This window comes from Stenella coeruleoalba (assembly GCF_951394435.1).
Source record: "Stenella coeruleoalba genome assembly, chromosome: 15".
Lineage (NCBI taxonomy): Eukaryota > Metazoa > Chordata > Mammalia > Artiodactyla > Delphinidae > Stenella > Stenella coeruleoalba.
The window spans coordinates 47950294-47965385 of NC_137161.1; the positions used below are offsets into that span (position 1 = coordinate 47950294).

A 15092-nucleotide genomic window follows, 5' to 3' on the forward strand; every position below is an offset into this window, starting at 1 on the left:
TGACCTTGGATGTGAACTATAAAAGTGTTATTAAGCTGGGACGAAGTGAGAGAGTGGCATGGACTTATATATATTACCAAATGTAAAATCGATAGCTAGTGGGAAGCAGCCACACAGCACAGGAAGATCAGCTTGGTGCTTTGTGACCACCTACAGGGGTGGGATAGGGAGTGTGGGAGGGTGGGAGGGAGACGCAAGAGGGAGGAGGTATGGGGATATATGTATAGCTGATTCACTTTGTTATAAAGCAGAAACTAACACACCACTGTAAAGCAATTATACTCCAATAAAAATGTTAAAAAAAAAAAGTGTTATTAAAGGTCTATTTGGCTATTTTAAAATTCCGAGTCCCTAGCTAAGTTGATTACGTGCAGCCTGGATCAATTATGGCTTTAGCAAAAAGATGCTCAAGCTACCCATGGCAGCGTCTCATCATTTTGCAAATGTAGGCTGGCCCAGAAATCCTTAAGGGGCGCGCGGGTTATCAGAACAAACGGGCAGCTGCATTATTATTGTAAGTAGGTTCATCGAGCACCTGCATCGAGCACTCGGGCCAAGTGTGCTTCTAAACCTTCCCACGTACTAACTGACACCACAGGTCTTCGAGGTCATACTGAACTCAGGATGTGGGGCACAGACAGGTCTCGGGGATCCGGCTTCAAGGACAGTGCTGTAAGCCATCATACGAGCCCATTCTTTCAACTACTCCAACCTCAGGGCTGTGTGTGCTTCTCTACAAGAATTACCATCTGCCCACCCTGCCTGCTCAGAGCATCATTCCAAAAGCAAATCTGCCCCCATACCCCTTTTTTGTTTCCTACAAGAAACGAGAGCATCTGCGTCTGTGATTCTCTATTCCTCACGACCCAGTGAAGTGGGTGCTGATCTAGAACCAGGAGAGGGTAAGCAGCGTGGGCACAGGTGAGTGGCAGAGGCTAGGCACCCAGTCCCCCTGTCCCAGAGCTCGGGTCCCTGCGGTCCACCCACAGTGAGTGACCAGCAAACCTCAGGAGGATGAATAAGCACGTCCAGGAGTTCTTCTGCCCAATTCAGGTAATTGATGACTCCACCCCTACTCCTCTGTAAGGCACAAACTCCTTGAATAACATTTTGGGTTAACATTTTTGTAAAATACATTACATACTGTTTTCCTTGCATTTCTTTCTTGGTCAACTGTCAGACTTTATTTTAGTGATTTTGATGGAAAATTTACTAAATGGCTTTACACATCTTTACATTTTTTTTTTCAGAGCAGCTTAAAAAAAAACTGTATTATGGAGAATTTTGAAGATACACAAAAGTAGCTCATAGTAAAAACCTGCAGCGTGCACTCTGCCGGGTCTGGCCTCTGGGCTCACAATGCATTTGTAGGAACCATTCACGCTGTGAGTAAAGCAGGAATGTGTTCTTTCTCATGGTGAATGTCTCTTTCAGGCATTTTCTTTGCTACAAAAGATTATGTTGTGGCCATCATCAAAAAATCTACAAACAACAAATGCTGGAGAGAGTGTGGAGAAAAGGGAACCCTCCTGCACTGTTGGTGGGAATGTAAATTGATACAACCACTATGGAGAACAGTATGGAGGTTCCTTAAAAAACTAAAAGTAGAACTACTATACGACCCAGCAATCCCACTACTGGGCATGTACCCTGAGAAAACCATAATTCAAAAGGATACATGTACCCCAATGTTCATTGCAGCACTATTTACAATAGCCAGGACATGGAAACAACCTAAATGCCCACTGACAGATGAATGGATAAAGAAGATGTGGTACATATCTGTGGTACAGTGAAATATTACTTGACCATAAAAAAGAATGAAATTGGGTCATTTGTAGAGATGGGGGTGGACCTAGAGACTGTCATACAGAGTGAAGTAAGTCAGAAAGAGAAAAACAAATATCGTATATTAACAAATTAAGAAAAACAAATATTAAGAAAAACAAATATTGTATATTAACAAATATCGTATATTAAGTCATATATGTGGAATCTAGAAAAATGGTACAGATGAACCTATTTGCAGGAATAGAGACACAGACGTAGAGAATGACATGTGGGCACAGTGGGGGGAAGGGGAGGGTGGGACGAATTGGGAGATTAGGATTGACATGTATACACTACCATGCGTAAAATAGATAGCTAGCAGGAACCTGCTATAAAGCACAGGGAGCTCAGCTCGGTGCTCTGTGACAACCTAGATGGGTGGGATGGGGGGTGGTGGGAGGGAGGTCCAAGAGGGAGGTATACATAGAGCTGATTCACTTCATTGTACAGCAGAAACTAACACAACATTGTAAAGCAATTATACTCCAATAAAAAAAAAGATTACGTTGTATGAATAAAACACAATTTATCTGTCCTGTTGATGGACATTTGAGTTGGGTTGGTTGGAGGAGGGTACCAACAGAAATACTGAGAACATTCCTGCCTTTGACTTTGGAGGCTCTATGCATTCGCTTCTCAGTTCTCTTTTTTTTTAATTCAAGTACAGTTGACTTACAATGTTGCATTAATTTCTGCTGTACAGCAAAGTGCTTCAGTTGCATATATATGCATTCTTTTAAAAAATATTCTTTTCTGTTATGGTTTATCATAGGATATGGAATATAGTTCTCTGTGTTATACAGTAGGACCCTGTTGTTTATCCATTCTATATATAATAGCTTACATCTGCTGACCCCAACCTCCCGCTCCATCCCTCCCCCAACCCCCTCCCCCTTGGCAACCACAAGTCTGTTCTCTATGTCCCTGAGTCTGTGTCTGTTTCATAGATGTTTATTTGTATAATTTTTTAGATTGCCCATATGAGTGATATCATATGATATTTGTCTTTCTCTGTCTGACTTACTTCATTTAGTATGATAATCTCTAGATCCATCCATATTGCTGCAAATGGCATTATTTCATTCTTTTAATGGCTAATATTCCATTGTATATATGTACCACATCTTCTTCATCCATTCATCTGTTGATGGACATTTAGGTTGCTTCCATGTCTTGGCTATTGTGAATAGTGCTGCTATGAACATAGGGGTACATGTATCCTTTTTAATTATAGTTTTGTCTGGATATACACCCAGAAGTGGAATTGCTGGATCATATGGTAATTCGATTTTCAGTTTTCTGAAGAACCTCCATACTGTTTTCCACAGTGGGTGCACCAACTTACATTCCCACCAACAGTATAGGAGGTTTCCCTTTTCTCCACACCCTCTCCAGCATTTGTTATTTGTAGACTTTTTAATGATGCCCATTCTGACCGGTGTGAGGTGGTACCTCATTGTAGTTTTGATTTGCATTTCTCTAATGATTAGTGATGCTGAGCATCTTTTCATGTGCCTGTTGGCCATCTGTACTTCTTCTTTGGAGAAATGTTTCTTTAGGTCTTCTGTCCATTTTTCAATTGGGTTGATTGTTTTTTTACTGTTAAGTTGTATGAGCTATTTGTATATTTTGGAGATTAATCCCTTGTCAGTTCCATCATTTTCAAATTATTTTCTCCCATTCCATAGGTTGTTTTTTGTGTTATTTATGGTTTCCTTTGCTGTGCAGAAGCTTGTAAGTTTGGTTAGGTCCCATTTGTCTATTTTTGCTTTTATTTCTTTTGCCTTGGGAGAATGACATAAGAAAACCCTGGTACGATTTACATCAGAGAATGTTTTGCCTATGATCTCTTCTAGGAGTTTTATGGTGTCATGTCTTATGTTTAAGTCTTTAAGCCATTTTGAGTTTATTTTTGCACATGGTGTGAGGGTGTGTTCTAACGTCATTGATTTACGAGTTTGTCCAGCTTTCCCAACACCACTTGCTGAAGAGACTGTCTTTTTCCCATTGCATATTCTTGCCTCCTTTGTCGAAGATTAATGACTGTAGGTATGTGGGTTTCACTACTCCTGAGTAGTGAGTGGAATTGCTGGGTCAGAGGCTATAGGTGTTAAGCCTTAGGAAATTATGCCAAACAGGTTTCCAAGGCAGTTGTGCCATTTTACTCCTGCCTGGGATTAGTTAGCTTTCAGAACTAGAAACATGCCTTTAATATGGAAATAATTCCAGTATTTGAACAACCCAGCTGAGGCCTGGTATGACTTGAGTGATCTGAATCACTTTTATTTTCAACAGAGGTTTGGAAAATGTTGCTCAAGGACACAGAGAGGAGGGTCATTCTGGAAGATGCCGGGTGGTTTCTTAGTTCCAGATTCGAACCTGTCTCTCCTCTGCTTAGAGCTCTTCTCTGTTAAGTTTTATGCTGGTGGGAAATCAGCCACTGGGGTTGAGGGTAGAGAGCAGAGCATCCGGATCTGGCGTGTCCCGGCTGTAGACACAGCCTTCGAGGACAGGATAACTGGAAGATCCTTGCCCGGCCCTGTAAGAAAATCCTGCAGTAAAAGTAAATGTGTAATTAACTCTTAGGAGAAAGTATCGTTATTTGTAGGTGATATGATTTTATATCTGGGAACCCGGGAGAATCAACTGAAAGATGAGTAGAAATAATGAGAAAATTCAGTAATGTGACTGATTATAAATTTAACATACAAAAAGCAATCGCTTTTTGATGTGCAAAGAACCTGTTAGAAAATACAATCAAAGAAAAACCCCACTTACAATACCCACAAAAGATAGAATATCTAGGAATAAACTCAATTAAAATGAATTTAAATGAGCCAAAGCTCTAGCAAAACTTGAATAAAAAACAACTGAATAAATAGCAAGACATACCCTATTTTCGAATAGGAAGAAGTGATATTGTATTTTCTCTCCCTAAATTTATCTAAAAATACAATCTCAATGAAAATATCTACATTCTAATTAGACAAGCTGATTCTAAGGTTCATATGAAAAGTAAAACATGCAAGAATAGCCAAGAGGCTTCCCTGGTGGCGCAGTGGTTAAGAGTCCGCCTGCCAGTGCAGGGGACACGGGTTCGAGCCCTGGTCAGGGAAGATCCCACATGCCGCGGAGCAATTAAGCCCGTGAGCCACAGCTACTGAAGCCTGTGCACCTAGAGCCTGTGCTCCGCAACAAGAGGAGCCACTGCAATGTGAAGCCCGCGCACCTCAATGAAGAGTAGTCCCTACTCACCACAACTAGAGAAAGCCCGCGTGCAGCAAAAATAAACTAAACTAAAAAAAAAAAAAAGAATACCAAGAAAACTCTAGAAAAAAGGCTAATATGGGGAGACTATTCCTTCTAAATAATAAAAGGTATTATAAAACCGTACTTAATTAAAGGAGCTTGAAATAGTATATGAATGTACCAGCTAGATCAGTGGGACAAATAATAGAACCCAGAAATAGACCCAAATACATATGGAAGGATGGCATTTCAAAGCAGTGAAAAAAAGATAGATTATTCAATAAATGACTTTGGGACAGCTGAGTGCCAGGTGGAGCCATACCTTACTCCTTACACCAAAGTCAATTCCAGATGGATGAAAGTACTTTTAAAAACATAACAGTATGAGAAGTTTGTTTTTTTTTAAAGAAATCATCTCCAAGTAGGGAAGCTCTTTCTAAATAAGACATAAGACCCAGAAGCCATAAAGGGAAAGACTGCTACGTTTATGTACATATAAAATTTATTTATAGAAGATTAATAGGTACAAACTATTATTCATAAAATGAGCTATAAGAATAGATTGTATAGTATGGGGAATATAGATAATATTTTATAATAACTATAAATGGAGTATAAGCTTTAAAAATTGTGAGTCACTATATTGTGCACCTGTAACTTATATAATACTGTACATCAACTATACTTTTAAAAAAAGTAGATTGGGACTTCCCTGGTGGCACAGTGGTTAAGAATCCATCTGCCAATGCAGGGAACACGGGTTCAACTCTTGGTCCGGGAAGATCCCACATGCGGCAGAGCACTAAGCCCATGGGTCACAACTACCGAGCCTGTGCTCTAGAACCCATGCACCACAACTACTGAGCCTGTACTCCACAACAAGAGAAGCCACCACAATGAGAAGCCCGTGCACTGCCACAAACAGCAACCCCGGCTCGCAGCAACGAAGACCCAACGCAGCCAAAAACAAATAAATAAATTTAAAAAAAGAAAAAGCAAAGGATATAATAATAAGCTGTCATTTGTGTAAATTTGTATGTGTGTGTGTGCAGGAAATTTCTGAAGGCTATGTGAGGAATATGGTAGGTTTCCGGGATAGCAGAGAGTTTTACCTTTTCAATAAAAACACTGGGTTTAGAAAGAAATATTTGCCATAAAACAGTAAAATAGTTAAGATCTAGTCACAGATCATCAAAATTCCTCCCGCCACACCAAACTTGCATTTCCCAATCTGCTCCCCACACCGGTCATACCACACCTACTGCTAGAGCCAATACTAGCCTGCTCGGCACCTTTGTGTAATTAGAATAAGGCAACCGTTCCTCTGGGTAGATGTCACCTTACAGGCATGCAGCTTGGAGGGCAGAGAGAAGGATGGGTTTCAGCCTCACTAGCCTTTCATCGGGGTGCCTTTTTTTTGCAGTACACAACATGCACAACTGTTCGTGGTGGCCCTGCCTGGAGCCACTTTTTCCCTACTTGACCAGTGTTATTATTCATAGGCCAATAAAGAACACACAGAGCCTTTGTTAAAAACACAATTTCCTTAAAAATAAATGTTTCTTTGAAAAGCTTACAAAAGGTAGAAAAGGGGAATATTCCACTCTTTTCAGTTGTTTCATTGATGGTACAAAAGGCACCATCCAAATTTTCTGCTAATTGTTGGCTGCACTGATTTTCATAACCACAATGACCTGTGAAACTTTCTGGTTACTTGAAATTTGATATTTTTCTCTCAGAAGGGCCTAATTGTTTAGTTAGTAGGGAAAACTCCCTTGCTCTCTATTTTCCTTTCCATCAGTTGGGTCCACATAACGGAAGCATTGTGTTGAGGGATGTGGTCTTTCTGGATGTGGTCTGAGGGCTTTAATGCGCCAATGTGAGGCCAGAAATTATAGGGTCAACATGACATCTGATTTTGGGTAAACAAAATGCACACCAAGTGGTTTCTGTACGGCTTTTTTTTAAGAACAAGGTACTGTATAAGCCACATTACCTCATGCAAAGAATTGTAATCATTTGTAATACTTTTGAGCCAGGGGTTCATTTGTACAAATCTGGAGAACCAAAACGACCTGGAAATGCCAAGTCAGCAAGGGGCAAAGCAAGAAGGAACGTGTCAGCTACGCTGACAGTTGGTTTTTGGCGCTTTCTCCACAGACACACAAGTTTGCCTCTCTCAACGACCCTAAGTCCATGATAAACAGGTGCTTTGTAAAACCAGACCATTCTGAACCTAAAGGTAAACGTTTCTCTCTTTTTTCTTTTTCTTTTTTTTTTTTTTGGCCATGATGTGTGGCTTGCGGGATCTTAGTTCCCCGACTAGGGATGGAACCCATGCCCGGTGCAGTGCAAGCATGGAGTCCTAACCACTGGACTGCTGGGGAATTCCCGCTAAATCTTTTTCTATGAGACATAAAATAGACCTACTTTCAAATGTATTCTGTCCTTTAACAAATTTTTTTAGACTTAGAGAAAAGTTTATTACTTACCCTTTACCCAGATTCTCCTAATGTTACTATCTAACGTAACCATATAAAATTAAGAAGTTGTCATGGGTACAATACTATTAACCAATCTGCAGACTTTATTTGGACTTCAGCAGTTTTCCCACTACTGCATTTGGATGTCACATATCCTTAATCTCCTTGAATCTGTGACCATTCCTGTCTTCCCTTGTCTTTTTTTTAAATTTATTTTTGGCTGCGTTGGGTCTTCATTGCTGCATGTGGGCTTTCTCTAGTTGCAGCAAGCAGGGGCTACTCTTCGTTGTGGTGCACGGGCTTCTCACTGCGATGGCTTCTCTTGTTGTGGAGCACCGGCTCTAGGCGCGCAGTCTTCAGTAGTTGTGGTGCACGGGCTCAGTAGTTGTGGCTTGCAGGCTCTAGTGCGCAGGCTCAGTAATTGTGGCGCATGGGCTTAGTTGCTCCGCAGCATGTGGGATCTTCCCAGACCAGGGATCAAACCCGTGTCCCTTGCATTGGTGGGTGGATTCTTAACCACTGCGCCATCAGGGAAGTCCCTTCCCTTGTCTTTCATGACTTGGGCATTATTGAAAAGTACTGGTCAGTTATATAGTAGAATATCCCTCAGCATCAGATGCAGGTGAAATGTTTGGGCAAGAACCCTGAGGCACTGTGCCCTCCTCAGTGTATCCTGTCAGGGGAGCAATGTGTTGACATATCTTTTTATAGTGATGTTGCCTTTGGTCACTTAGTTATGGTGCTGTGTCCTGGATGTGTATACCATAAAGTTACTGTTTTTCTCTTTGTAATTAATAAATATCTTGGGGGAGATACTTGAGATTGCAAATATCCTGTTTTTCCTCAAACTTTTGCTGACTACTTTAGGATTCATCAGTGAATCTGACATTAGATTTGTTTTCTCAAGGAGATTTTGTTTCCCTTTTTCTTTCTACATTTATTCAGTACTTTTTTTTTTGCGGTACGCGGGCCTCTCACTGTTGTGGCCTCTCCCGTTGCAGAGCACAGGCTCTGGACCCGCAGGCTCAGCGGCCATGGCTCACGGGCCCAGCCGCTCCACGGCATGTGGGATCTTCCCGGACCGGGGCACGAACTCGTGTCCCCTGCATCAGCAGGTGGACTCTCAACCACTGCGCCACCAGGGAAGCCCTTTCTACATTTATTAATTAGAATTCTCCTATAAGGAAGAGCTGTCCTTTCTCCCTTATTTATTGATTGATTCTTTAAATTTTATTTACTTATATCAATATGTGCTTACGGATTTTTTTATCCTATGGGTTATAATCCAACATTATTGTTATTTATTTCATTGCTTCAATTGTTCCAGCTTTGGCCATTAGGATCTCTGTCAGCCACTGACACATCCCCACCCTTTTCAAATACTTCCTTACTTACTCACACCGCAAGATGCTTCAGGCTCTTCATAGCAGAACTATTTACAGTTGCCAATATATGGAAGCAACCTAAGTGTCCATTGACAGATGATGGATAAAGAAGATGTGGTGTATACATACAATAGAATACTACTCAGCCACAAAAAAAGAATGAAATATTGCCATTTGCAGCAACATGGAGGGGCTTGGAAGATATTATGCTAAGTGAAATAAGTCAGACAGAGAAAGACAAATACTGTATGATATCACTTATACTTGGAATCTAAAAAATAAAACAAACTAGTGAATATAACAAAAAAGAAACAGACTCACAGATGTAGAGAACAAACTAGTGGTTACCAGTGGGGAAAGAGAAGGGGGAGGGGCAAGATAGGGATAGGGGATTATGAGGTCCAAACTATTATGTATAAAATAAATAAGCTACAAGGATATATTGCACAGAACAGGGAATATAGCCAATATTTTATAAAACTATAAATGGAGTATAACCTTTAAAAACTGTGAATCACTATGCTGTACACCTGAAACAGATAATACTGTAAATCAACAATACTTCAGCTAAAAAAAAAAGATACTTCAGGCTCATCTTGCATTTTCCCTGTCCTAGTCCTAGAATAGAAGCATAAATGATATTGCTATCTAATCATGAATAAAACAAAATATAATTGATATCTGCATGATAGGATTAATATAATAGCCCAGACCTCTATATCACCGCCATTTAGAAACTCTGTAATTAGTTTAGATACTGTGATTTTGTTCATTTAAGTAATTTCTAGAACAGTACATGGCACATAGTAGGTCATAACAATATCTCTGAGAATGCAAGCTCCACACACGCATTTTTCTTTCTTAGCCTCAGAAGACTTATCCACTTGGCTGAATTTGGGTTTCTCTTCCTTAGGACACTGGAGAAGATGGTTGCATTGCATCTCTGTTCAGCCCAGGTCTCGTGCTCTGAACAGCACTCAATTCTGGACGTTAATCGCAGAACCCAGGATGGGAAAGGTAAGGGAAAAGATGGCAGAACATAGCAGGGATTCAAATGAAAGTCAAAAAGTCACCACCTCCGGAGGGCCTCCGAGTCTGCCGGCCCAGCCAACAGGCCTCGCCAGCTCACTTTCCAGGTTGTTATTGTTGTTGTTGCCATTTTTTCCTGAATCTGCTCATTCTCAGCCTCAGCACTGTTTAAATTTTGACGAGAAAGAGCAAGAAAGCAAAGTAAGCAAACATAAGGATTTTTCTCTGCAAATGTTCCCTGGGTTATGTTGGCTCTGGCCTCCAGCCAAGAAAAACATAGATGACCCAAGAATCATCACCCTCAGTGGGGACCTGCCACCCTTCAGCTCAGAGGTTTTCTTATTTTGCAGGCAGGGGTGAAGAAGTGAGAGGCTGGTTTAATCCCAGTCCCGAGGCTCCTCAGCCTGCGACTCAGCCTCCGCGTGCTGTCAACTTGTCCCAGCATGAGACAGGGCACCCCTGGGCATGCTTTCCATGGGGACCAGCAGAGAAGCCAGGGGTGTTCACGGAAAAGCAAAGCAGATTATAAAACAGAAGACTGAGGTTCGAGAACCCTCTTCATGAGTCAGCCTTGGGCTCAGAGAGGGCATAAAACCAGGCTGATGCAGAGACACCACCTGCTTTCTGCTTTCTAGGTTCCTGAAACTGTTTTTTTTTTGTCCCTGTTGACTGATAGGAAGTCCCATAGCAATGACAGGAATTCCTAGGCCAGGTTTAGAATTGACTTAAACCTGAGGCTTTTGGTATAGATACTATTTTCCCAACATTGAGAGAAGTTGTTGCAAAGGAAGTATTTATTTTTTTCTTTTTTTTTTTGCGGTACGCGGGCCTCTCACTGTCGTGGCCTCTCCCATTGCGGAGCACGGGCTCTGGACGCGCAGGCTCAGCGGCCATGGCTCATGGGCCCCGCCGCTCCGCGGCATGTGGGATCCTCCCGGACCGGGGCACGAACCCATGTCCCCTGCATCGGCAGGTGGACCCCACCAGGGAAGCCCATTTTTTTCTTTTTTTAAGGAGTAGAATTCTTGTGTTTCTTTACCTCTCTATAATTTTTTAAAATAAATTTATTTATTTATTTTTGGCTGCGTTGGGTCTTTGTTGCTGCACACAGGCTTTCTCTAGTTTAACGAGCGGATGCTACTCTTCGTTGTGGTGTGCATGCTTCTCACTGCAATGGCTTCTCTTGTTGTGGAGCATGGGTTCTAGGTGCGCGGGCTTCAGTAGTTGTGGCACACAGGCTCAGTAGTTGTGGCTCATGGGCTCTAGAGCACAGGCTCAGTAGTTGTGGCACATAGGCTCAGTTGCTCCGCAGCATGTGCGATCTTCCCGGACCAAGGCTCGAACCTGTGTCCCCTGCATTGGCAGGCGGATTCTTAACCACTGTGCCACCAGGGAAGCCCCTGATTTCGATGTTTTTTAAATGCTCTCTTGTGGGGCCTCACACATGGTGGCCTTTGAACAGATGTTGGTTCCTTCCCTAACCAGCATGAAAGGAGACCCTTTGCTGATGTCTCTTCAGCCTAATAGGGGTTAGTAAGCATAATAGAGCCTGTCAGGGATCTGCCCAGACCCCTTTGCATCCCTTTAAGTGTTTGACTATCACCCCTTGAATGTGCTTCCATGATTCACAGTGATACTCTTCAATAGAGCAGTGTTCTTGGTAAAAAGCTGGTAAAGTGTTGGTAGAAGCATCTGGGAGTTAATACTCTCCCCTGAGCGCAGCCCTCCAGACAACGTCTGGAGGATGCCAGAATTCCTTTGTCTCAGGTCAGGGAAACTCCGAGGCATAACTTACACTCCTGAGCCCCCAGGATGAAGCCACAGGACTTAACTTGAAAGCACAGAGCTGCTTACCCCTCCCGGTTCTGCTTCCCTTACTCCCACACCAGTCTTCCCAGGAAGCGCATCCTTAATAAACCATTAACACTCAAGTCCTCAGCCCAGAGTCTGCTTGTGACCCAAGACAGTCAGCTTCAGAACGCCTCATGCAGAAAAAGCTACATGATACTGAAGTTCTGATGGTCACAGTTAAAAGAACTGACCAGATGGTACATTCAAATCATTCACTACTTGACAGCCATAATAATCGTACTAGTGACACGTGCCTAATACCTGCATATGTTCAACACTAATCCTCATCACCAGCCTATAAGATAAGTAGTTTCATCCTTTGTGGCAGTTTTTTAAATGGCATAAATCTTTGACTCTTTGTTAAGGTCTTTGTCCCTCCCCCTTGAATCCTGCTGCTTTTAGAGAGATCTGCTCTATTTTGATAACTTGTTCTTCAGTTGACAGGACCCAGCCACCCGAGGACACTCTTCACCAGGTGAGGACATCCAGCCATGCGGGTTGATTACACTTCAATTTACCTCTAGTAGACGGCAGAGTTAGGTCTTGCTTTTACATTGGTAGGTGGTTCTAAATAAGTACATAGAGGTTGAGCTTTTCTTTTTGTTCCTTTGAATGAATATTCCTACTTGCCATGGTTTGTGCTTTGGTTTAAAAACTCAGCTTTGAATAAAGCATTTGCAGACTGAGTCATTTTGACTCACTCCATTTTCAGATGGTTGTGTCAGCCTCTGGGTGGTGGCACTGCAGTCATGGAGTCCACCAATGGCTTCTGCTGGCAGATGTGAACAGCCAGTGCGCAGGGCTCTGCTGGGGTGGCTGCCAGCACCAGTGCCGGCCCTCCATCTCCCATCACTGCCGTATGCCAAGTGAAGTAACTCTCCAGGGTGACATGCTAGTAAACGACCAGTAAGTAACAGAGCCAGGTCTCAGGCCCTCACGCTGTGCACCCGGCGGTGGAGGGGAGAGCCCTAGACAGCAGCCAGTAAGCTGGGCCTGCCGAGGGTGTTGCCAGGATCACCTTGTTAATTTTCTCAAGCGGCCTCTCTCTCTTTCTTCATCTTCTGAAATAACTCAGAATCCCTGTGCCCCACCAGCAAAGTTGGAAACACCATCAAGCTACACGAAATAAACTCTTAATAAAGTCCAATTGATCAATTTTTCCTTCACGGTTAATGTTTTTGTTTTACTGCTGTGTGTTGGCCTTGTCCATGGTTGCCTCTCAGAAACTTGTGATGAACGGGTGGAGGAATGAGCAGACCCAGTGGCCCGGAGGTGGTCTGGCCTGGCCTGGCCTCGCCAAGAGACGCCTGGACTGGGAATCAAGGCCAAATGGCTAATGTTCTTTGTCTATCTCAAGATGCTCTTCTGGAAGCTTTATTGTTTTGCCTTTTATGTCTACAACCCACCTTGAATCGATGTTTGTTTGTTTTTGTGTCACCCACTGTGTGCAGGTGTCCCCTGTCCTAACTGTGCTGCCGTATGAGAATCAGAACGTGAAGAACTGGGGCAAATGCTGAAGACCTGGCGACTGCCATGGCTGAGGTGAACCAACCACCCCTCACCTTTGACCCAGAAGACTCACGTCTCCTACCAGCCCCCGTGAAACAGCCCAGCTCACTTGGTAACTTGGAAATAGGATAACATCTGAGACCCTTCACAGCTCTTGACACTCGCGTGCAAGAAAATTGTTTATGACTGTAAATCTGCGTTAGGGGGTGGTTTGCTACACGCCATGGTTGTGGCGATAGCGGACTCCCAGAGGGTAGATTTGGTCAAAGGCTGGGACTATTTTCAAGTTCTTGGTATATACTGCAATTTGCCTTCCCGAAAGATGGCTCCAATGTACACTCCCACCCCTCCAGGGATATCTGAGCAGATTTTTCCTACTGAAATGCTAAGGTTTGCTGTCCTTTTCCCCCTGCACGCCTCCCCTCAAGTAAGTTCTGCCTTCATGCTGGTTTTTTTGGTTCGGTTTTGTTTTCCTGTTGGCAATAGGACCCAGGAAATGGAGCTTGTGAATGGCAGGTGGGTCTGTTGCCAGGAGTAACGGGAGTATCTGCAAGGCCCAGAGCGATGCCCCAGTAAACCCATGGCCTGGGAAGACTAGCTCCAGATTTACATAATAAATTGCATCTCACAATCTACTCTCTGGCGCCTTCCTGAGTAATCTGCAACGGCAAGCTTGGTGGAAAGTGCCAGAGGAATGCAAGCTCGCCAGAGTTGGCCCTAAGGCCAACACTTAACAGCCTAACTTAAACAGGACTGTGGCCCTTGTGGCAGCAGGGAGCCGCTATCGCTCTGGGTGGAACTTTAATCCCCGAGGGCACGTCTGCACCTCTCTCCTCACCTGTCCCCACTCAGAGATGATAGTTCAAACCCACCCACCAGCCAAACAAAGGGCCACCTCTGAGCCTCCTGAGGGTCTCTTGAGGACCAGGATTAAGGCCAAGGAAACCCTTGGGGGTCAAGGGGGTTTGCGCAGAGAGGACAGCTGAGGCATTGAAACGTGCAACATCCACAGAAGCCACTTTTTCCCAGGTCAGAGCAGTTCGCATTGAAGCTGCAGCAGACCATGGTTGATGGTGGGTTTAGAAGACTCAGGGCAGGGGTCAGTAAGCTCACTCTGGAAAAGGCCGGAGGATAAATGGTCTCTGTTGCAACTACTCAACTCTGCCATCGCAGCGTGAACGAGCCTTAGACAACACACAAACCAGAAAGCATGGCTGTGCGCCAATCAAACTTTACTTACAAGACCTGGTGGCAGGGAGGCTATAATTTGCTGACTCCTGACTCAGGAGATGGTGGTCAAAAGACAGGGCTAGACCTTGCCTTCAGCTGCTCAGGTGGAAAATATCTTTTTTTTTCATGTCTTCATTTAACAAACAGCTAAACAGCCTCACTATGCCCCAGACATTTGGAAGAGCTTTATAAATACTGATGCACTTAATTATCACAGTGATCCTGTAAGGCAAGTAATATTATCCTCCCTGGTTTGGTACAGAGAGGTTAGGTAACTGGCCCAAGGTCACACAGTGGTAAGTGAGAGCGTCAGGGCTTGGAAGGCAGGCAGCTTGTGCTCTTACCCATCACCCCGTGCTGTACAGAGGCAGGCTGGCCTTCATGGAAGGCACATCCACTGGGTACCCTGCTCTGTGTTAGTCTGGAGGGAAGGGAAACAGGGACAGAGGTGATTAAGACCCACTCCTGAAATGGAACAGGACCCTATAGGGCTTTTCCAGGACACAACCTCCCTACACCCGTCCCC

General features: G+C 43.5%; 1 protein-coding gene across 1 annotated transcript in view; it reads right to left on the reverse strand.

The window, feature by feature from the left end:
* Positions 1 to 4125: 4125 nt before the first annotated feature.
* The window catches only part of KAT14 (lysine acetyltransferase 14), a 65941-nt gene continuing 54974 nt past the window's right edge, over positions 4126 to 15092 (reverse strand). The window contains exon 10 of the mRNA XM_079944175.1: positions 4126 to 4382. Coding sequence (XP_079800301.1) covers positions 4248 to 4382 — 135 coding nt within the window. The 3' untranslated portion in view covers positions 4126 to 4247. The remainder of the gene's footprint in view (positions 4383 to 15092) is intronic.